Consider the following 22,982-nt stretch of genomic DNA (forward strand, 5'->3'; position numbering starts at 1 on the left):
ACCATGTTGGCCAGGCTGGTCTCGAACCCCTGACCTCAGGTGATCCGCTCCCCCACCCCCCGCCCCCCGGCCTCCCAAAGTGCTGGGATTACAGGCGTGAGCCACCGCGCCCGGCCACAGACTTTTATTTTATTTCTTTTTTAGAGACAGGATCTCACTCTGTTGCCCAGGCTGGAGTGCAGTGGCACCATTGTGGCTCACTGCAGCCTCTACCTCCTGGGCTCAAGTGAGCCTCCCACCTCAGGCTCCCAAGTAGCTGCGACCACAGTCATGGGCGACCACCCTGGTTCCTCCCTTCCTTGTGTCTCCTCTTTCTGTTCTCTAAGTTCCTGCTTTATTATAGGCAAAGCTCAGGACATTAAAGACCCTGGCGGTAGAGGGTAGGCTATGGGGGTGAGGCCCTGATCCAAGTCCTGCCGCTAAGGCACTCATAATTTCGGGCTCAGGAGAGAAATGGAAGTCAAAGAATCTCATAAACACAGCTGCGATGACGAACCCTTTCACGGGAAGGAACATGCGAGCCCAGAAAAGTCTCTCCTGGTCTTGGGATGGAGGTCACACGAAGCCTCCGCAAGGCAAGGACTTTTGGTGAGTTCCGGGCTCCGCTGAACTCAGCTCTTTTTCTTTTCCTTCCTTTCTTTCCTGCTTCCTTTCTTTCCCTCCTTCCTTCCTTCCTCTCTTTCTCTCTTTCCTTTCTCTCTCTCTTTTCTCTCTCTCTCTCCTTCTTCCCTCCCTACCTCTCTCTCTTTTTCCGTCCTTCCTTCCTTCTTTCCTTCTTTCTCTCTCTTTTCTTTTCTTTTCTTTCATTTTGAGACGTACTCTGGCTCTGTCGCCCAGGCTGGAGCGCAATGGCGCCATCTCGGCGCACTGCAACCTCCACCTCCCGGGTTCAAGCGATTCTCCTGCCTCAGCCTCCCGAGTAGCTGGGACTACAGGCGCGCACTACCAAGCCCGGCTAATTTTTTTTTGTATTTTTAGTAGAGACTGGGTTTCACGATGTTGGCCGGGCTGGTCTGGAAGTCTTGACCTCAGGCGTGCGCCCTCTCCGCCACTGGGTAAGGCGGGGGCGGAATAGGGGGCTTGGAATTCCACACTAGAGGCGGGCACCGTGGGGGAAAGAAGAGTCACGTCTCCCACGGTTCGTAGAGGAAGGCCTGCCTGAGCCTGGAGCGGGGGCGGGAGAGCCACAGTTTGGCATCCCCAGGGCATCCCCCAGCCCGCAGACTACCAGGCCTCCGGAGGACAGGACCCCACCCCCGGCCACAGGCCCTGCCCCCAGCACTCCCCGCACCCCGCCTCCAAGACTCCTCCGCCCACTCCGCACCCAACTTATAAAAACCGTCCTCGGGCGCGGCGGGGAGAAGCCGAGCTGAGCGGATCCTCACACGACTGTAATCCGATTCTTTCCAGCGGCTTCTGCAACCAAGCGGGTCTTACCCCCGGTCCTCCGCATCTCCAGTCCTCGCACCTGGAACCCCAAAGTCTCCGAGAGTCCCCGAATCCCCGCTCCCAGGCTACCTAAGAGGATGAGCGGTGCTCCGACGGCCGGGGCAGCCCTGATGCTCTGCGCCGCCACCGCCGTGCTACTGAGCGCTCAGGGCGGCCCCGTGCAGTCCAAGTCGCCGCGCTTTGCGTCCTGGGACGAGATGAATGTCCTGGCGCACGGACTCCTGCAGCTCGGCCAGGGGCTGCGCGAACACGCGGAGCGCACCCGCAGTCAGCTGAGCGCGCTGGAGCGGCGCCTGAGCGCGTGCGGGTCCGCCTGTCAGGGAACCGAGGGGTCCACCGACCTCCCGTTAGCCCCTGAGAGCCGGGTGGACCCTGAGGTCCTTCACAGCCTGCAGGTACGTGTCCCCAGGGCTGGTTCTCCGCGCCCCTAGTGGCTCTCCTGGCTTGGAAGGGTATGGACAGGAGTGGGGGGTGGGGGTGGGGTGCGCAACTGTGACTCCCTGGGCTCCCCTGCGTCAAGGGATGGGCTCCCCCTTAGGGAGCCGAGGAGGGAGGTTCGCTCAAGGCCAGGAGTTCAAGACCACCTAAAGCAAAATAGCGAGACCCCCGTCTCTTCTACACACACACACACACACACACACACACACACACACACACACTGAATACAATAAAATAAAATAAATATAAAATTAAAAAATGACCGGGCGCAGTGGCTCACGGAGCCTCCACCTGCTGTCGAGACTAGCCTGGCCAACATGGAGAAACCTCGTCTCTATTAAAAATACAAAAAATTAGCCTGGCATGGTGTGCATGCCTGTAATCCCAGCTACTTGGGAGGCTGAGGCAGGAGAATCTCTTGAACCCGGGAGGCAGAGGTTGCAGTGAGCCGAGATCGCAGCACTGCTCTCCAGCCTGGGCAACAGAGTGAGACTCCTCAAAAAAATAATAGCGATAAAATAAAAATAAGGCCAGGTGCGGTGGCTCACGCTTGTAGTCCCAGCACTTTGGGAGGGCGAGGCCGGTGGATCACCTGAGGTCAGGAGTTCAAGACCAGCCTGACCAACACAGTGAAACCCCGTCTCTACTAAAAATACAAAAATTAGCTGGGTGTGGTGGCGGGCGCCTGTAATCCCAGCTACTGGGGAGGCTGAGGCAGGAGAACCTCTTGAACCCGGGAGGCGGAGGTTGCAGTGAGCCGGGATCATGCCATTGCACTCCAGCCTGGGCGACAGAGCTCGACTCCATCTCAAAATAATAATAATAATAAATAAAATAAAATACAAATACAAAAATTAGCCAGGTGTGGTGGCAGCTACTTGGGAGGCTGAGACACAAGAATCACTTGAGTCTGGGAGGCAGAGGTTGCAGTGAGCCAAGATTGCGCCACTGCACTCCAACCTGGGTGACAGAGCGAGACTCTGTCTGAAAAAATAAAAAATAAGCCAGGCATAGAGCTGCATGACTGTAGTCCCAGCTACACAGGAGGCTGAAAACAGGAGGATCGCTTGACCCCAGGAGTTGGAGGCTGCAGTGAGCTGTGACAGCACCACTGCACTCCAGCCTGGGCGAGAGAACGAGACCCCGTCATTGGGAAAAAAAAAGAAAAAAGAAAGACTCCCTTGCCTGGCCTCAGCGGATGGAGATTTGGAAGGATGGATGAGTGGATGAATTAAGAGGTTGGGGAAGGCAAGCTGGGTCCTCACCAAGGTTTTCACCCCTCCCCAGACACAACTCAAGGCTCAGAACAGCAGGATCCAGCAACTCTTCCACAAGGTGGCCCAGCAGCAGCGGCACCTGGAGAAGCAGCACCTGCGAATTCAGCATCTGCAAAGCCAGGTAACCCTAGGATCAAGGGAGAAAAGGTCCCTCTGATAGCTGGGACCCCAGGTTGGGAGGGAGGTGGTGAGAACTGGACCTGTGGTTGGGGACGTGGGGCCAGGCAGGACCTGACACCCTCCTCCCGTCCCATCCTAGTTTGGCCTCCTGGACCACAAGCACCTAGACCATGAGGTGGCCAAGCCTGCCCGAAGAAAGAGGCTGCCCGAGATGGCCCAGCCAGTTGACCCGGCTCACAATGTCAGCCGCCTGCACCGTGAGTGTCTGCCCCTCGATGCTCTCCGGTGGCCACCCCTACCCCACCACTTGCCATTGCTGGTCCTCTCCTTGTCAGGTCCACCTTAAGGAGAAGATGTCCTGGCCTGGAGTCCCTGAGGGCTCACCAGTCTCTGGGTCAAAGCTGATGGGAGCACCTCCTTCCTCAGCCCTGATCTGGCCCAGCCAGGCCACCCAACCCTTCTCCTCTGCAAGCCAGTGGGCTGTCCCTGAAGCCCTGCTGGTCACTGATTGGAACAGAGGTGGAGAAAGAGAGATCTTGAGGGACTTGAGCTGCAGGGGTGCTGGAGAAGGTAGAAATGGGGTTCGGGTTGCCATCCTGAAGGTTAGAACCTTCTAGGGGAGGGTGTCATGGAGGAGGGGGTGCCAGGTAGGAGTGTTTGTAGATTTGGGCCCTCCACAATGTCTTGGGGTATGTGGGAATTAGGGCTGGGAACCCCCAGCTCCCAGACCAGAAACACTCTTGTATCTTACAAATCCAATGCTCCAGGTCCCTGACCCCTCTTCCTCCTCCCTCTCTTGTTCTCCTCCTCCCTCCCCGCCCCCGCCGGCCCCCTCCCCGCTGCAGAAAGTGGGCTTTTGCTGCCACCACAAGTTGTAGGTGCTTTATTCCCAAATCTCCGTTCATCTCGAACCACAGCATGTCCACGTGTGTCCGATGCAGACTCGCGATTCTCTAAGTTCACGGCCCCACACGGTTTCTCTGTGGTCCTCATCCTTCCCTGCATTTGTGGCTGTCCACAGCCAACTGGGTGAAAGTTTGGATCCCCCTCTCACACCCTAGGGTCAGTGGCAGGCTTCCAGCACTGTAGACCTGAGGGTTCTCTCCTCCCCAAGCTCCCGCTCCTTTCCACCTCCATTCTGCCCGCCCCCAACCCCGCCAGGCTGGCATCTCAGCGTGGTCAGGGTCCTGTCCACCCTCCCAAAGCCACCATCCCAGGATGAGGGGCTTCTGGAGGGTGACGGGGGAAGGCACAAGTCCTGGCTGGGAAATGCGGTGGAAGGGGGCAGGGGTTCTGTGGGTTCGGGACTCCCAGACTCTTGGCTCAGGCCCGCCAAGTAGGAGAAAGTTCAGAGCTGGGAAGGCGAACAGCTGGCATTCATGGAAGCCACACTGGTGGTTTGGCCGCGTGCCCATCCTTACTGGATGGGAGGAAAGTAGGGGAAAGGGGAGATGCCTGAGGGGCCGGAAAGCGTCTTCCTGGTCACTCTGGGCCCGCCCCCACCCCCACCGTGCAGACTCATTTCGACCTTTCCCCTACTTTTCCGGCTGGGCTGGGGGCGGTTCCTCCCAGTCTGGAGCGTCTGAGCCTCCAGAAGTGCTCAACGCCATCCTCCCCTCCTCCCTCCCTCTTTCTTTCCTCAACCCTGCCTCCTCTCCCTCTAGGAGCTGGGACCCCAGGCAGAGCCTCTGAGATGTTTCTGCTCAGCACAGTTCTTCCTGTTCTGGACCTGCTGCCTCATTCATTCATTCATTCATTTATCAAGACTTTTTTGTTTGCTTTTTGAGACGGAGTCTCGCTCTGTTGCCCAGGCTGGAGTGCAGTGGCGCAATCTCAGCTCACTGCAACCTCTGCCTCCCACTGGGTTCAAGTGATTCTCCTGCCTCAGCCTCTCAAGTAGATGGGATTATAGGCGCCTACTGCCACCACGCCCAGCTAATTTTTATTCATTTATCAAGTCTTTTTTTTTTTTTTTTTTTTTGAGACAGAGTCTCACTCTGTCACCCAGGTTGGAGTGCAATGGCTCAATCTCAGCTCACTGCAACCTCTGCCTCCCGGGTTCAAGCGATTCTCCTGCCTCTGCCTCCTAAGGAGCTGGGATTACTGGCGTCCACCATCACACCCAGCTAATCTTTGTATGTTTTACTAGAGATGGGGTTTGGCCATGTTGACCAGGCTGGTCTCAAACTCCTGACCGATCCGCCCGCCTCCCAAAGTGCTGGATTACAGGCATGAACCACTGCGCCCGGCCCATTCATCAAGTCTTTATTGAGCAGCTGCTATGTGCTGGGGCCTGCGTGGATGCTGGTGCCAGGCTGTGGGCAGAGCTGCTCCTTGTCCCCAGCTCATGGAGCCTCCATTGAGTCAGAGGAGAGACCACTAGATGGCCCCAGTGTCCAGGAGTGGGAAGTCCTTGCTCAATTCCCATTTGGGGTGGTCTGGCCTGGTCTGGGGGTGAGGCAAGGCAAGGTGTCCTTCCAGAAGCTGGGACCCAGAGAGAGAAGTGAGGAAAGAGAGTCCCGCCAGGCGCAGTGGTTCACACCTGTAATCCCAGCACTTTGGGAGGCCAAGGCTGGCGGATCACGAGGTCAGGAGATCGAGACCAGTCTGGCCAACATGGTGAAACCCCCGTCTCTACTAATAATGCAAAAACTAGTTGGGTGTGGTGGCACATGCCTGTAGTCCCAGCTGCTCCGGAGGCTGCGGCAGAATTGCTTGAACCTGGGAGGCGGAGGTTGCAGTGAGCCAAGATTGCGCCACTGCACTCCAGCCTGGCGACAGAGCGAGACTCCGTATCAAAAAACAAAACAAAAAAAGACAGTCCCAGGCAGGGGGAACAGCATGTGCAAAATCCCTGTGGCAGGACGGTGTGTGGTACAAGGGTGGGAAGAAAGCCTGTGTGCCAGAGAGGGTGTGGGTACAGCATGGCAGGAGGAGGATGGGCACGGGGGCTGGTCCTCCAGGTGCCTTGTGGACCATGCTGAGGAAGGACATAGGGAGCCATGGAAGAGGTTAGGCAGATGGCAGAGAGGTGGTCATGAGATAAGATTTGCCTTTTACTTCCCTGGTCATCCACTGTTAAGCCCCCAGATATGCCTGGCTCCTGAGACCCCCCCCCCACCAGGGGCTGCCCTCCTGTTTCACCTCTCCACTTTATCTCCCTTCAGGGCTGCCCAGGGATTGCCAGGAGCTGTTCCAGGTTGGGGAGAGGCAGAGTGGACTATTTGAAATCCAGCCTCAGGGGTCTCCGCCATTTTTGGTGAACTGCAAGATGACCTCAGGTAGGGTGTGTTAGTCCACCAGGGGCCCCTCTCCCCATAGGCCCTGTTGTCTTTCTTTAAATTGAAAACAAAACAAAACAAAAAAATTAAAGGCAGGGTCTTGCTATGTTGCCCAAGCTGGTCTTTTTTTTTTTTTTTTTTGAGATGGAGTTTTGCTCTTGGAGCTGGAGTGCAATGCCACGATCTCAGCTCACTGAAACCTCCGCCTCCCGGGTTCAAGCAATTCTCTAGCGTCAGCCTCCCCAGTAGCTGAGACTACAGGTGCGAGCAACCACACCCAGCTAATTTTTGTATTTTTAGTAGAGACTGGGTTTCACCATGTTGGTCTGGCTGGTCTCAAACTCCTGACCTCAAATGATTTGCCGACTTTGGCCTCCCAAAATGCTGGGATTATAGACATTAGCCACTGCTCCTGGCCTCTTTTCTTTAAAATGCAGCCCTTGTCTGGGTGTAGTGGCTCACACCTGTAATCCCGACACTTTGGGAGGCCTATCGTGAGGATCACTTGAGTCCAGAAGTTCGAGACCAGCCTGGACAACATAGTGAGAGCTCATCTTTACAAAAAATTTTGTAAAAGTAAAAAAAAAGGCCAAGTGCAGTGGCTCACACCTGTAATCCCAGCACTTTGGGAGGTTGAGGCAGGCAGATCACGAGGTCAGGAGTTCGAGACCAGCCTGACCAACATGGTGAAACCCCGTCTCTACTAAAAATACAAAAATTAGCCGGGCATGGTGGTGTGCACCTGTAATCCCAGCTACTCAGGTGGCTGAGGCAGGAGAATCTCTTGAACCTGGGAGGCGGAGATTGCAGTGAGCTGAGATGACGCCACCGCACTCCAGCCTGGGCGACAGAGCGAGACTCCGTCCCCCCATCAAAAAAATAAAAAAGAGAGAAAATAAAATAAAATAAAATAAAATTCAGCCCTTGCTGGGCATGGTGGCACACGCCTGTAGTCCCAGCTACTCGGGAGGCCAAGGCAGGAGGGTCACTTCAGCCCAGGAGTTAAAGGCTGCCGTGAGCCGTGATCACACCTGTGAATAGCCACCGCACTCCAACCTGGGCAACACAACAAAACCTCGTTTCTAAAAAAAAACAAAGGCTGAGCACGGTGGCTTACACCTGAAATGCCAGCACTTTGGGAGGCCAAGGCGGGCAAATCACTTGAGGTCAGAAGTTCAAGACCAGCCTGGCCAACATGGTGAAACCCTATCTCTACCAACATAAACATTAGCCGGGCATGGTGGCAGGTGCCTGTGATTCCAGCTGCTTGTGGGGCTGAAGCACAAGAATCGCTTAAGCCCCAAAGGCAGAGGTTGCAGTGAGCTGAGATTGCGGCACTGCAATCCAGCCTGGGCAACAGAGTGAGACTCCATCTCTAAAGAAAAAAAAAAAAAAAAGAAAGCTTTTTTTTCCACTGAGAAGTCCTTTCCATTACAAGAGGTTACAACACGGGGTTTTGTGGTTGAGAACTGCAGAGGAAGACCCAGTTCAGCTGGCCCAGAGAGGCTTTGCAGATTTCCACTGCCTACTCCCTCCCACACTCAGTCCCTGCTGGGTTCTTGGGACAAAGATCTTCCCAAGGCCAGCCCATAATATTCCTCCCTCTGACCCACCCTCCTCGAGTCCTCCAGGGATGAGTGAGGGAGCTGCTGTCTTCCTGGGTTTGGAGGGGGTTTGGTGCTTGGCAGCCAGATGAGGGAGTGGGGTCGTCTGTGAAGAGGGACTTCTGGTGACCTTGTACCTTTCTGGGCAGATGGAGGCTGGACAGTAATTCAGAGGCGCCACGATGGCTCAGTGGACTTCAATCGGCCCTGGGAAGCCTACAAGGCGGGGTTCGGGGATCCCCACGGTAGGTGTTTCTAGTGGGGACAGAGGCAGGGGAGGAAGAGGGACCCTCAGAAGTGGCCCTGCCTCACGGAGTGGCCTCTCCCACTCCAGGCGAGTTCTGGCTGGGTCTGGAGAAGGTGCATAGCATCACGGGGGACCGCAACAGCCGCCTGGCCGTGCAGCTGCGGGACTGGGATGGCAACGCCGAGTCGCTGCAGTTCTCCGTGCACCTGGGTGGCGAGGACACGGCCTACAGCCTGCAGCTCACTGCACCCGTGGCCGGCCAGCTGGGCGCCACCACCATCCCACCCAGCGGCCTCTCCGTACCCTTCTCCACTTGGGACCAGGATCACGACCTCCGCAGAGACAAGAACTGCGCCAAGAGCCTCTCTGGTGAGCAGGCCCTGCCATGCCACACCCAGCCAGCAGCTTCCCTCCTTATCTTTCTGCTGCTCTGTCCTGCCTTCAACCCCACATTGCATCTGTTTCCTGCCCCCACCTCTTCCTTACATGCCGTGTGTGTGATTGGGCCACTAACTTAGCCTATCTGGCCTCAGTTTTCCCATCCTGAAAAGGGTCTTGACTGTCTTTACTTTTATTTACTTATGTGTTTGTTTATTTATTTATTTATTTATTTATTTATTTATTTATTTTTTGAGACGGAGTCTCACTTTGTCACCCAGGCTGGAGTGCTTTGTGGCACGATCTTGGCTCACTGCAAGCTCCGCCTCCTGAGTTCACACCATTCTCCTGCCTCAGCCTCCCGAGTAGCTGGGACTATAGGTGCCCGCCACCACGCCTGGCTAATTTTTTTGTATTTTTAGTAGAGATGGGGTTTCACCGTGTTAGCCAGGATGGTCTCGATCTCCTGACCTCGTGATCTGCCTGCCTCAGCCTCCCAAAGTGCTGGGATTACAGGCGTGAGCCACCGCGCCCGGCCTACTTATTTATTTTTTGAGACAGAGTCCCGCTGTGTCTCCCAGGCTGGAGTGCAAGTGACGTGATCTTGGCTCACTGCAGCCTCCGCCTCCTGGGTTCAAGTGATTCTCCTGCCTCAGCCTCCTGAGTAGCTGGGATTACAGGTTCCTGCCACCACACACAGATAATTGTTTTGTATTTTTAGTAGAGACGGGGTTTCACCAGGTTGGCCAGGGTGGTCTTGAACTCCTGACCTCAAGTGATCTGCCCACCTCGGCCTCCCAAAGTGTTGGGATTACAGGCGTGAGCCACAATACCCGGCCACAAACATCTTTATAATGGTGCTCCACAGGATTCTTTTTTTTTTTTTTTGAAACAGGGTCTCACTCTGTTGCCTAAGCTGGAGTGCAGTGGTGCGATCTCGGCTCACTGCAACCTCCACCTCCCGGGTTCAAGCAATTCTCAAAAAAAAAAAAAAAAATTAGGCACGGTGGCTCACACTTGCAATCCCAGCACTTTGGGAGGCTGAAGCGAGTGGATCACTTGAGCCCAGGAGACCAATCTGAGCAACAGGGCGAAATCCTGTCTCAATTAAAAATACAAAAAACTAGCTGGGCATGGTGGTGCCTGCCTGTGTTCCCATCTACTTGGGAGGCTGAGTTGGGAGGATCTCTTGAGCCTAGGAGATAAGGCTGCAGTGAGCTGAGACTGCGCCACTGCACTCAAGCCTGGGTGACAGAGTGAGACCCCTGCCTCAAAAGAAAAAGAAAAAATGCAGGCATGGTGGCTCACACCTGTGGTCCCAGCTACTTGGGAGGCCCAGGTACAAGAATCACTTGAGCCCATAAGGTTGACGCTGCATTGAGCCATCACCACACCACTGCATTCCAGCCTGGGCAATGGAGCCAGGCCCTGTCTCAAAAAAAATTTTTTTTAAACTTAAAAATAAGGCCGGGTGTGGGGGCTCACACCTGTAATCCCAGCACTTTGGGAGGCCGAGGTGGGTGGATCACGTGAGGTCAGGAGTTCAAAACTAGCCTGGCCAACAGGGTGAAACCCTGTCTCTACTAAAAATACAAAAATTAGGCCAGGCGCAGTGGGTCATACCTGTAATCCCAGCACTTTGGGAGGCTGAGGCGGGTGGATCACATGAGGTAAGGAGTTTGAGACCAACCTGGCCAACATGGTGAAACCCCCTCGCTACTAAAAATACAAAAACTAGCCAGGCGTGGTGGTGGGTGCCTGTAATCCCGGCTACTCAGGAGGCTGAGGCACGAGAATCCCTTGAACCTGGGAGGCAGAGGTGCAGTGAGCCGAGATTGTGCCACTGCACTCCAGCCTGGGAGATAGAGTGAGACTCAGTCTCAAAAAAAAAGACCAAAAATTAGCCAGGTGTGGTGGCAGGCGCCTGTAATCCCAGCTACTCGGGAGGCTGAGGGAGGAGAATCACTTAAACCTGAGAGACGGAGGTTGCAGTGAGCTGAGATCGCACCACTGCACTCCAGCCTGGGTGACAGAGTAAGACTCAATCTCAAAAAAAAAAAAGTCAAGTCCAAAGCCCAGCCTGGTCCCCAACCTGCCTCATCCTCAACCCTATCCCTGTCTCCTTTCAGCCCCATTGGTGGCTCAAAGACCTGACCATGTTCCCTCTCCCCTGACCCCGGCAGGAGGCTGGTGGTTTGGCACCTGCAGCCATTCCAACCTCAACGGCCAGTACTTCCGCTCCATCCCACAGCAGCGGCAGAAGCTTAAGAAGGGAATCTTCTGGAAGACCTGGCGGGGCCGCTACTACCCGCTGCAGGCCACCACCATGTTGATCCAGCCCATGGCAGCAGAGGCAGCCTCCTAGCGTCCTCGCTGGGCCTGGTCCCAGGCCCACGAAAGACGGTGACTCTTGGCTCTGCCCGAGGATGTGGCCATTCCCTGCCTGGGCAGGGGCTCCAAGGAGGGGCCATCTGGAAACTTGTGGATGGCGAAGACGACCACGACTGGAGAAGCCCCCTTTCTGAGTACAGGGGGGCTGCATGCGTTGCCTCCTGAGATCGAGGCTGCAGGATATGCTCAGACTCTGGAGGCGTGGACCGAGGGGCATGGAGCTTCACTCCTTGCTGGCCAGGGAGTTGGGGACTCAGAGGGACCACTTGGGGCTGGCCAGACTGGCCTCAATGGCGGACTCAGTCACATTGACTGACAGGGGGACCAGGGCTCGTGTGGGTCGAGAGCGCCCTCATGGTGCTGGTGCTGTTGTGTGTAGGTTCCCCTGGGGACACAAGCAGGCGCCAATGGTATCTGGGCGGAGCTCACAGAGTTCTTGGAATAAAAGCAACCTCAGAACACTTTGTTCTTGGTTCTTGTTTGTTTTCTTTCTTTCTTTTTTTTTCTCTTTCTTTAGTTCACAGATCTAGTAAGTTACCCTCAGTTCGTTTTAAAAAGTGAACAAAGTCCATGTAAACATGTTCCCAGGGCCAGGCACGGTGTCTCGTGCCTGTAATCCCAGCCATTTGTGAGGCCGAGACAAGCAGATCACTTGAGGTCAGGAGTTTGAGACCAGCCTGGCCAACATGGTGGAACCCCCATCTCTACAAAAAATACAAAATTTAGCCGAGCGTGGTGGTGCATGTCTGTAGTCCCAGCTACTCTGGAGGCTGACGCAGAAGAATCACTTCAGCCAAGGAGGCAGAGGCTGCAAATAAGCCGAGATTGCGCCACTGCACTCCAGCCTGGGCAACAGAGCAAGACTCCATCTCAAAACAAAAAGAATTTTTTTTCGTAGAGGTAGGGTCTCACTCTATTGTCTAGACTGGTCTCAAACACCGAGACTCAAGGGATCCTCCTGCCTTGGCTTCACAAAGTGCTGGGATTAAAGGTGTGAGCACCACTGCACCCACCCCTGAAGGCTCTAATTCTACATCTGTGTTTTGTTAAAAAAAAAAAAAAGATGAGGGCGCGGTGGCTTACGCCTGTAATCCCAGCACTTTAGGAGGCCGAGGCAGGTGGATCACCTGACATTACGAGTTCCAGACCCGCCTGACCAACTTGGTGAAACCCCGTCTCTACTAAAAATACAAAAATTAGCCGGGTGTGGTGGCGGGTGCCTGTAATCCCGGCTACTCAGGAGGCTGAGGCAGGAGAATCACTTGAACTCGGGAGGCAGAGGTTGCAGTGAGCAGAGATCATGCCACTGCACTCCAGCCTGGGTGACAGAGCAAGACTTGATCTCAAAAAAAAAAAAAAAAAAAAAAAAAGAATAGGGCTGGGCGCATTGGCTCACACTTGTAATACTAGCACTTTGGGAGGCCAACAAGAGCGGATCACCCAAGGTCGGGTGATCCCGCTGTATTGCTCTATATAGTGAGATCTCACTCTATTGTCCAGGCTGGTCTGGCCTGGCCAATGTGGTGAAACCTCATTTCTACTAAAAATACAAAAATTAGCTGGGCGTAGTGCTGCGCACCTATAATCCCAGCTACTCGGGAGGCTGAGGCCGGAGAATTGCTTGAAGCCAGGAGGTGGAGGTTGCAGTGAGCCGAGATGGCGCTGAGAGGTGACAGCATGCTGGCAGTCCTCACAGCCCTCGCTCACTCTCCTCGACTCCTCTGCCTGGGCTCCCACTTTGGCGGCACTTGAGGAGCCCTTCAGCCCACTGCTGCACTGTGGGAGCCCCTTTCTGGGCTGGCCAAGGCCGGAGCCAGCTCCCTCAGCTTGCAGGGAAGTGTGGAGGGAGAGGCGCGAGCGGGAACCGGGGCTGCGCGCCGTGCTTGCGGGCCAGCTGGAGTTCCGGGTCGGCGTGGGCTTGGCGGGCCCCGCACTCAGAGCAGCCGTCCGGCCCTGCCGGCCCCGGGCAATGAGGAGCTTAGCACCCGTGCCAGCCAGCGGCTGCGGAGGGTGTACTGGGTCCCCCAGCAGTGCCAGCCCACCGGCGCTGCGCTCGATTTCTCACCAGGCCTTAGCTGCCTTCCCACGGGGCAGGGATCGGGACCTGCAGCCTGCCATGCCTGAGCCTCCCACCCCCTCCATGGGCTCCTGTGCGGCCGGCGCCTCCCTGACGAGCACTGCCCCCTGCTCCGCGGCTCCCAGTCCCATCGACCACCCAAGGGCTGAGGAGTGCGGGCGCACGGCGTGGGACTGGCAGGCAGCTCCACCTGCAGCCCCAGTGCGGGATCCACTGGGTGAAGCCAGCTGGCCTCCTGAGTCTGGTGGGGACGTGGAGAACCTTTACGTCTAGCTCAGGGATTGTAAATACACCAATCATCACCCTAGGTCTAGCTCAGGGTTTGTGAATGCACCAATGGATACTCTGTATCTAGCTACTCTGGTGGGGCCTTGGAGAACCTTTATGGCTAGCTCAGGGATTGTAAATACACCAGTCGGCACTCTGTATCTAGCTCAAGGTTTGTAAACACACCAATCAGCACCCTGTGTCTAGCTCAGGGTTTGTGAATGCACCAATCGACACTCTGTATCTAGCTACTCTGGTGGGGCCTTGGAGAACCTTTGTGTTGACACTCTGTATCTAGTTAATCTGGTGGGGACGTGGAGAACCTTTGTGTCTAGCTCAGGAATTGTAAACGCACCAATCAGCGCCCTGTCAAAACAGACCACTGGGCTCTACCAATCAGCAGGATGTGGGTGGGGCCAGATAAGAGAATAAAAGCAGGCTGCCCGAGCCAGCAGTGGCAACCCGCTTGGGACCCCTTCCACGCTGTGGAAGCTTTGTTCTTTCACTCTTTGCAATAAATCTTGTACTGCTCACTCTTTGGGTCCACACTGCTTTTATGAGCTGTAACACTCACTGCGAAGGTCTGCAGCTTCACTCCTGAGCCAGCAAGACCACGAACCCACCAGAAGGAAGAAACTCTGAACACATCTGAACATCAGAAGAAACAAACTCCAGACGTGCCACCTTAAGAGCTGGAACACTCACCGTGAGGGTCTGCAGCTTCATTCTCGAAGTCAGTGAGACCAAGAACCCCCCAATTCCGGATACAGCGCCACTGCACTCTAGCCCAGGCAACAGAGTGAGAGTCTGTCTAAAAAATAAATAAATAAATATGAAATAAAATAAAAATCGTTAATAATTGGATACCCTACATCTAGGACATGTATTTGAGTAAAACCACATCTGTCCATTTTCTGAACCCCAGCTGCTGTTAATCTTTTTTTTTTTTTTTTTTTTCATTTTTTTGAGACAAGAGTCTCACTCTGTCACCCAGGCTGGAGCGCGGTAGTGCAATCTCAGCTTACTGCAACCTCCACCTCCCGGGTTCAAGCGATTCTCCTGCCTCGGCCTCCCGAGTAGCTGGGATTACAGGCGCCTCCCACTGCACCCAGCTAATTTTTGTATTTTTTAGTATAGATGGGTTTGGCCAGGCTGGTCTCAAACTCCTGACCTCAAGTGATCTGCCCGCCTCGGCCTCCGAAACTGGTGGGATTACAGGCGTGAGCCACTGCGCCCGGCCTGTTAATTTATTTTTGCCCCAGTATCTCCCTCCAAATATTCCTTATAGATGTCTCTTGGGGAGGTGGTGGGGGTTCTTGTGCTAGAAGAAAAAATATCTGTGATTTCCTGGTCTTGACCCTTCCTGGCAGGTGCTGGGGACACGGCTGTTTCCCTGGGGCTGTGGCTGGGTATAGGTGACAAACTTTTTAGCTTTGTAGAGGTAGGTCCTACAGCTGCCAGGCCAGGGAGGCTAGAGGCTGCCCTCTGCAGGTTCCTTGTTTGCCTGTGTCCTGTACTGAGCAGGCTTAGAGGATCTCCTCTGAGCCCACTGTCACTGGAGCTGGTGGTGAGTCCAGTCTGCAGGAGAGGGGGTTCCTCTAGCCATACCCTCTTCATTTCCAGGCTCTGCCAACGATGGGCTCATCTCTTCAATGTCATCCTTTTTCCTGCAGCCACCTTGACCTCAAAGCATTTCCTGCCCCTCCAACCTGGGGAACAACAGAAAAAAAAAAAAAAAACCACCAGCTGGGTGTGGTGGCGCACTCCTACACTCCCCGCACTCTGGGAGGCTGAGGTGGGTAGATCACAAGGTCAGGAGATCAAGACCATCCTGGCTGACACGGTGAAACCCCGTCTCTACTAAAAATACAAAAAATAAGCCAGGCGTGGTGGCACATGCCTGTAGTCCCAGCTATTTGGGAGGCTGAGGCAGGAGAATCGCTTGAACCTGGGAGGCGGAGGTTGCAGTGGGCTGAGATTGCACCACTGCACTCCAGCCTGGGTGACAGAGCGAGACTCTGTCTCAAAAAAGAAAGAAAAAAAGAAAGAAAAGAAAAACCCCATGGCAGGAAACTAACAAGGGGCCAGGAAGCTGGGATGTGAACCTGGACCCATTAAACTCCAGAGCTGCAGCTGTAAATCACATCCCTCTCCTGGGCCACAAGCTCACTGGCCCCAGTTCCTGCATTTGGAAAATGGGGATGGTTTTGACACCCCACCCCTCCATGCCACCATCCCTTCCTGGCCTCATGGTGTGGGGAGGGGGTGGTAAAGAATTAATAAGGCATTAATATTCACCACAGGCTGGGTCCAGTGCCTCGCGACTGTAATCCCAGCTCTTTGGGAGGCTGAGGCTGGAGGACCTTGGAGTTTGAGACCAGCCTATGCAACACAGCAAGACCTCATCTCTACGATAAATTTTTTAAAAGTCCAGGTGCAGTGGCTCATGCCTATAATCCCAGCACTTTGGGAGGCCAAGGCGGGTGGATCATGAGGTTAGGAGTTCAAGACCAGCCTGGCCAAGATAGTGAAACCCCATCTCTACTAAAAATACAAAAAAATTAGCCAGGCGTGGTGGTGGGTGCCTGTAATCCCAGCTACTTGAGAGGCTAAGGCAGAGAATTGCTTGGACTCGGGAGGCAGAGGGTGCAGTGAGCCGAGATCATGCCACTGCACTCCAGCCTGGGCAACAGAGTGAGACCCTGCCTCAAAAAAAAAAAAAAAAAAAAAGAATCAAGAGAAATTTCAGAGGGAGAGACAGAATAAGGCAACTGAGGATTATAGAGGGAGGGAGGCAGAGAGAAGATGAGACAGAAGTCCATGACCTCTGGGTTTGATGGGAGGGAGGGAAGGAAGGATGGAGACACAAGACAGGGAGTGGATATGGGGAAGGAGTCAAATTTGTTTATGGGATTGAGAGGTGAAGCCAGCTAGGCTTCTGGGTCGGGTGGGGACTTGAACTTTTCTGTCTAGCTAAAGGATTGTAAACGTACCAATCAGCACTCTGTGTCTAGCTAAAGGATTGTAAATGCACCAATCAGCGCTCTGTGTCTAGCTAAAGGTTTGTAAATGCACCAATCAGCGCTCTGTGTCTAGCTAATCCGGTAGGGGACTTGGAGAATTTTCTGTCTAGCTAAAGGATTGTAAATGCACCAATCAGCACTTTGTGTCTAGCTAAAGTTTTGTAAATGCCCCAATCAGCACTCTGTCAAAATGGACAAATCAGCACTCTAAAACGGAACAACCAGCACTCTGTAAAATGGGCCAATCAGCTCTCTGTAAAATGGACCAATCAGCAGGATGTGGGTGGGGCCAAATAAGGGAATAAAAGGCCACCCGAGCCAGCAGCAGCAACCCACTCAGGTTCCCTTCCATGCTGTAGAAGCTCTGTTCTTTCACTCTTCACAATAAATCTTGCTGCTGCTCACTCTTTGGGTCTGCACCATCTTTATGAGCTGTAACACTCACCGCAAAGATCTGCAGCTTCACTCCTGAAGTCAGCGAGACCACGAACCTACCAGAAGGAATAAACTCCAGACACATCCAAACATCAGAAGGAACAAACTCCAGACACACCATTTTTTAAGAACTGTAACACTCACCGTGAGGGTCCACAGCTTCATTCTTGAAGTCAGTGAGACCAAGAACCCACCAATACTGGACACATTTTGGCGACCATGAAGGGACTATCACCTATCACCAAGCGGTGAGACTATCGCCTATCACCAAGCGGTGAGTACCATCAGACCCCTTTCGCTTGCTATTCTGTCCTATTTTTCCTTAGAATTTGGGGGCTAAATACCGGGCACCTGTTGGCCAGTTAAAAGTGACTAGCGCAGGTGCTGGACTAAAGACATTGGTGTCAGGCTTTCTGGGAAGGGGCTCTCTAACAAACCCCGACTTTTTGGAGTTGGGAGCATTAGTTTGCCTGGAACCAGCTTCCGCTTTTCCTGTACTTCTGGGCTGAGTCGAGGGTTGACAGGAAAGCCATTCAGCTCTGGGGTCTTGACAACAAGTTGGCTGATCCTGTGGCCATGAGCGGAACTCTCAAAGTCATGTCGCCCAAGCGAGACTCGCCCATCTATCCTATCTGTCCTGACCCTTGCCTCCTGGGTCCTAATGCCTGTCAGACAAACTTCCTCTCGCCTCTCATCTCCGAGGCTAGTCCCACCTCTAAAAACCACTCCCTGTCTCTGGTGCTTTTCTAGTTTCTCCTATAAGAATGACTTCTAGTATAAACTTCAGGACTCTGTTACCTTCTTTAGGCACCTGGGCTCACTAATCAGAAAGACATAATTTTTGCCCAAAGCCCTGTTGTAGGGGGGCTATCTGGAATTTTAGGATCCCTCCTCAGACAAGCAGGACTAATAAAAGCTATTCCTGAAGCTAGGATATGGGGAGCCTCAGAAATTGTATCCTTCCTATTCATATAAGTGAGGACAAAAGGTGTCACTCTTCCAACCCTGGAGATCCCTTCCCTCCCTCATGGTATGGCCCTCCACTTCATTTTTGGGGCATAACATCATTGTAGGACATTGGTAAGGTCCCAATACTAAAAGGAGAATGCTTAGGACTCTAACAGGTTTTCGAGAATGCATTGGTAAGGGCCACTAAATCCAATTTTTCTCGGTCCTCTTTGTGGTCTAGGAGGACAGGCAAGGGTGCAGGTTTTTGAGAATGCGTTGATAAGGGCCACTAAATCCGACCTTCCTTGGTTCTCCTTGTGGTCTGGGAGTAAAGCTACTGTTTCTGCTGCTGCATTGGTGAGCACAACTATTCCGATCAGCAGGGTCTAGTGACCATTATGGGTTCTTGGGCAGGGGGAGAAGAAAAACACACCAAAATCGTGGGCAGTTTTGTCTTTCAGATGGGAAACAGGCATCAACAGGCTCACCCTTGAAATGCATCCTAGGCCATTGGGACCAATCTGACCTGCAAACCCTGAAAAAGAGGCAGCTCATTTTTTTCTGCACTGTGGCCTGGCCCCAATATTCTCTCTCTGATGGGGAAAAATGGCCACCTGAGGGAAGTACAAATTACAATACTATCCTGCAGCTTGACCTTTTCTGTAAGAGAAAGGCAAATGGAGTGAAATAGTTATGTCCAAGCTTTCCTTTCATTAAAGGAGAATACACAACTATGCAAAGGTTGCAATTTACATCCCACAGGAGGACCTTTCAGCTTACCCCCATATCCTAGCCTCCCTACAGCTCCCCTTCGTATTAATGACAAGCCTCCTCTAATCTCCCCTGCCCAGAAGGAAATAAGCAAAGAAATCTCCAAAGGATCACAAAACTCCCCTGGGCTGTTGGTTATGTCCCCTTCAAACTGTAGCGGGAGGGGAATTTGGCCTAATATGGGTACATGTCCACTTCTTCCTCTCTGATTTAAAGCAGATCAAGGCAGACCTGGGGAAGTTTTCAGATGATCCTGATAGGTACATAGATGTCCTACAGGGTCTAGGGCAAATCTTCAATCTCACTTGGAGAGATGTCATGCTATTGTTAGATCAAACCCTGGCCTTTAATGAAAATAATGCAGCTTTAGCTGCAGCCCAAGACTTTGGAGGTACCTGGTATCTTAGTTAAGTAAATGATAGAATGACAGCTGAAGAAAGGGACAAATTCCCTACTGGTCAGCAAGCCGTCCCCAGTGTGGATCCCCACTGGGACTTCAATTCAGATCATGGGGACTGGAGTCATAAACATCTGTTGACCTATGTTCTAGAAGGACTAAGGATAATTAGGAAGAAGCCCATGAATTATTCACTGATGTCTACCATAACTCAGGGAAAGGAAGAAAATCCTTCTGCCTTCCTCGAGCGGCTACAGAAGGCCTTAAGAAAATATACTACCCTGTCACCCGAATCACTCAAGGGTCAATTGATCCTAAAAGATAAGTTTATTACCCAATCAGCCACAGATATCAGGAGAAAGCTCCAAAAGTGAGCCCTGTGCCCTGAACAAAATCTGGAGGCATTATTAAACCTGGCAACCTCACTGTTCTATAACAGGGACCAAGAGGAACAGGCCCAAAAGGAAAAGCAAGATCAGAGAAAGACCGCAGACTTAGTCGTGGCCCTCAGACGAACAAACCTTGGTGGTTCAGAGAGGACAGAAAATGGAGCAGGCCAATCATCCAGTATGGCTTATTATCAGTGTGGTTTGCAAGGACACTTTAAAAAAGATTGTCCAATGAGAAACAAGCTGCCCCCTCGTCCATGTCCCCTATGCCAAGGCAATCACTGGAAGGCACACTGCCCCAGAGGACAAAGCTTCTCTGGGACAGAAGCCCCCAACCAGATGATCCAACAACAGGACTGAGGGTGCCTGGGGCAAGTGTCAGCTCATGTCATCACTCTCACTGAGCCCCAGGTAAGTTTAACCATTGACGGCCAGGAAATTGACTTCCTCCTGGACACTGGTGCGGCTTTCTCAGTGTTAATTTCCTGTCCTGGACAGCTGTCCTCAAGGTCCGTTACCATCCAAGGAATCCTGGGACAGCCTGTAACCAGGTATTTCTCCCACCTCCTCAGTTGTAATTGGGAGACTTTGCTCTTTTCACATGCCTTTCTTGTTATGCCTGAAAGTCCCACACCCTTATTAGGGAGGGATATATTAGCCAAAGCTGGAGCTATTCTCTACATGAATATGGGGAACAAGTTTCCCATTTGTTGTCCTCTACTTGAGGATGAAATCAAGCCTGAAGTCTGGGCATTGGAAGGACAATTTGGAAGGGCAAAAAATGCCCGCCCAGTCCAAATCAGGGTAAAAGATCCCAGCACTTTTCCTTATCAAAGGCAATATTCCTTAAAGCCTGAAGCTCATAAAGGATTACAGGATATTGTTAAACATTTAAAAGCTCAAGGCTTAGTAAGGAAATGCAGCAGTCCCTGCAACACCCCGATTCTAGGAGTGCAAAACCAAATGGTCAATTGAGACTAGTGCAAGATCTTAGACTCATCGATGAGGCAGTAATTTTTCTATATCCAGTTGTATCCAACCCCTATACCCTGCTCTCTCAAATACCAGAGGAAGCAGAATGGTTCACTGTTCTGGACCTCAAGGATGCCTTCTTCTGTATTCCCCTGCGCTCTGAATCTCAGTTTCTCTTTGCCTTTGAGGATCCCACAGACCACATGTCCCAACTTACGTGGACGGTCTTGCCCCAAGGGTTTAGGGATAGCCCTCATCTGTTTGGTCAGGCACTGGCCCAAGATCTAGGTCACTTCTCAAATCCAGGTGCTCTGGTCCTTCAGTATGTGGATGATTTACTTTTGGCTACTAGTTCAGAAGCCTCATGCCAGCAGGCTACTCTAGATCTCTTGAACTTTCCAGCTAATCAAGGGTACAAGGCATCTCGGTCGAAGGCCCAGCTTTGCCTATAGCAGGTAAAATATCTAGGCCTAATCTTAGCCAGAGGAATCAGGGCCCTCAGCAAGGAACAAATACAGCCTATACTGGCTTATCCTCACCCTAAGACATTTAACAGTTGCAGGGGATCCTTGGAATCACCAGCTTTTGCCAATTGTGGATCCCCAGATACAGCGAGATAGCCAGGCCCCTCTATACTCTAATCAAGGAGACCCAGAGGGCAAATACTCATCTAGTAGAATGGGAACCAGGGGCAGAAACAGCCTTCAAAACCTTAAAGCAGGCCCTAGTACAAGCTCCAGCTTTAAGCCTTCCCACAGGACAAAACGTCACAGAGAGAGCAGGGATAGCTCTTGGAGTCCTTACTCAGACTCATGGGATAACCCCACAACCAGTGGCATACCTAAGTAAGGAAATTGATGTAGTAGCAAATGGCTGGCCTCACTGCTTATGGGTAGTTGCAGTGGTGGCTGTCTTAGTGTCAGAGGCTATCAAAATAATACAAGGAAAGGATCTCACTGTCTGGACTACTCATGATGTAAATGGCAACCTAGGCGCTAAAGAAAGTTTTATGGCTATCAGACAATCGCCTACTTAGATACCAGGCACTATTCCTTGAGGGGCTGGTGCTTCAAATATGCACATGTGTGGCCCTCAACCCTGCCACTTTTCTCCCAGAGGATGAGGAACCAATTGAGCATGACTGCCAACAAATTATAGCCCAGAATTATGCTGCCCAAGAGGATCTCTTAGAAGTCCCCTTAGCTAATCCTGACCTTAACCTATATACTGATGGAAGTTCATTTGTGAAGAATGGGATATGAAGGGCAGGTTATGCCATAGTTAGTGATGTAATTGTACTTGAAAGTAAGCCTCTTCCCCCAGGGACCAGCGCCCAGTTAGGAGAACTAGTGGCACTTACCCAAGCCTTAGAACTGGGAAAGGGAAAAAGAATAAATGTGTATACATATAGCAAGTATGCTTACCTAATCCTACATGCCCATGCTGCAATATGGAAAGAAAGGGAGTTTCTAACCTCTGGGGGAACCCCCATTAAATACCACAAGGAAATCATGGAGTTATTGCACACAGTGCAAAAACCCAAGGAGATGGCAGTCTTACACAGCCGAAGCCATCAAAAATGGGAAGAAGAGGGGAGAACAGCAGCATAAGCGGCTAGCAGAGGCAGGGAAAGACCAGCAGAAAGGAAAGAGAGAAAGAGACAGGAAGTCAGAGAAAGAGAGAAGAGAGGAAGAAACAGAGAGACAAAGAGAAGGAGACAGAGAGAGGAAGAAACAGAGACAAAGAAGAAGTCAAAGAGAAAAGGAGATAGAAGTAGTAAAAAAAAAAAAAAAGTGTACCCTAGGGTAAATTTAAAACCTATAATTGATAATTGAAGGTCTTCTCTGTAACCCTATAACACTCCAATACCACCTTGTTGTCAGTGTAAACAAGGGCATAACCGGAAAGCACTGAAGCCACTGACAACCCGTAGCCTTCCTATCAAAAATCCTTAACCCAGCAGGTTTCCTAACAGGAGATCTAAATCTTAATTAATTACCATACAAGGGTCTGACCAGATCTAGGAGGAACTCCCTTCAGGACAGGATGATAGATGGTTCCTCCCAGGCGATTAAGGGAAAAAGACACAATGGGTATTCAGTAAGTGATAAGGAAACTCTCGTAGATGCAGAGTTAGGAAAATTGCCTAATAATTGGTCTGCTCAAACATGCAAGTTGTTTCCACTCAGCCAAATCTTAAAGTACTTACAGAATCAGCAAGCAGCCATCTATACCAATTCTAAGTTAATATGGACTGAACAAGGTCTTACTAATAACAAAGAATAATTGAAATCCCAAACTTACAAGGTTTTCAACAAAAGTAAAGTTTGCTAAAAAAGTTAACAGTGTAACATGTATTATCCTAACTTCTAATCTTATGGAAATCAGACCCTATCTGTGCCCCTCAAAGCTCAAGTCTATCAGCGCAGGGCCATACAACTAATATCCCTACTTATAGGGTTAGGAATGGCTACTGCTACAGGAACCGGAATAGCCAGTTTATTCACTTCATTATTCT

General features: G+C 52.1%; 1 protein-coding gene across 2 annotated transcripts; it reads left to right on the forward strand.

The window, feature by feature from the left end:
• Positions 1-1,214: 1,214 nt before the first annotated feature.
• Positions 1,215-11,646, forward strand: ANGPTL4 (angiopoietin like 4). 2 transcript variants are annotated; one of them, XM_016934929.4, is made up of 7 exons: positions 1,215-1,844; positions 3,175-3,285; positions 3,424-3,541; positions 6,452-6,565; positions 8,319-8,414; positions 8,504-8,785; positions 10,978-11,646. In XM_016934929.4, exons 1-7 carry the CDS (start codon positions 1,527-1,529, stop codon positions 11,157-11,159), a joined length of 1,221 nt encoding a protein of 406 aa, XP_016790418.1. In that variant the 5' UTR covers positions 1,215-1,526; the 3' UTR covers positions 11,160-11,646. The 2 variants fall into 2 exon arrangements, with proteins under 2 accessions (XP_016790418.1, XP_016790419.1); XM_016934930.4 differs by lacking the exon at positions 6,452-6,565 and having other exon boundaries at positions 1,360-1,844.
• The last annotated feature ends 11,336 nt before the right edge of the window (positions 11,647-22,982 follow it).

This window comes from Pan troglodytes, chromosome 20 (genome assembly GCF_028858775.2).
Source record: "Pan troglodytes isolate AG18354 chromosome 20, NHGRI_mPanTro3-v2.0_pri, whole genome shotgun sequence".
NCBI classification, from domain to species: domain Eukaryota; kingdom Metazoa; phylum Chordata; class Mammalia; order Primates; family Hominidae; genus Pan; species Pan troglodytes.

What these genes read in the sequence shown, in the direction of transcription:
- ANGPTL4 (XM_016934929.4), top strand. Translation starts at nt 1,527, where the DNA reads ATGAGCGGTGCTCCGACGGCCGGGGCAGCCCTGATGCTCTGCGCCGCC. An exon ending in GAACTGCAAGATGACCTCAG is followed by an intron (nt 6,566 to 8,318) that starts GTAGGGTGTGTT and finishes CTTTCTGGGCAG; the next exon opens with ATGGAGGCTGGACAGTAATT. An exon ending in GGGGTTCGGGGATCCCCACG is followed by an intron (nt 8,415 to 8,503) that starts GTAGGTGTTTCT and finishes CTCCCACTCCAG; the next exon opens with GCGAGTTCTGGCTGGGTCTG.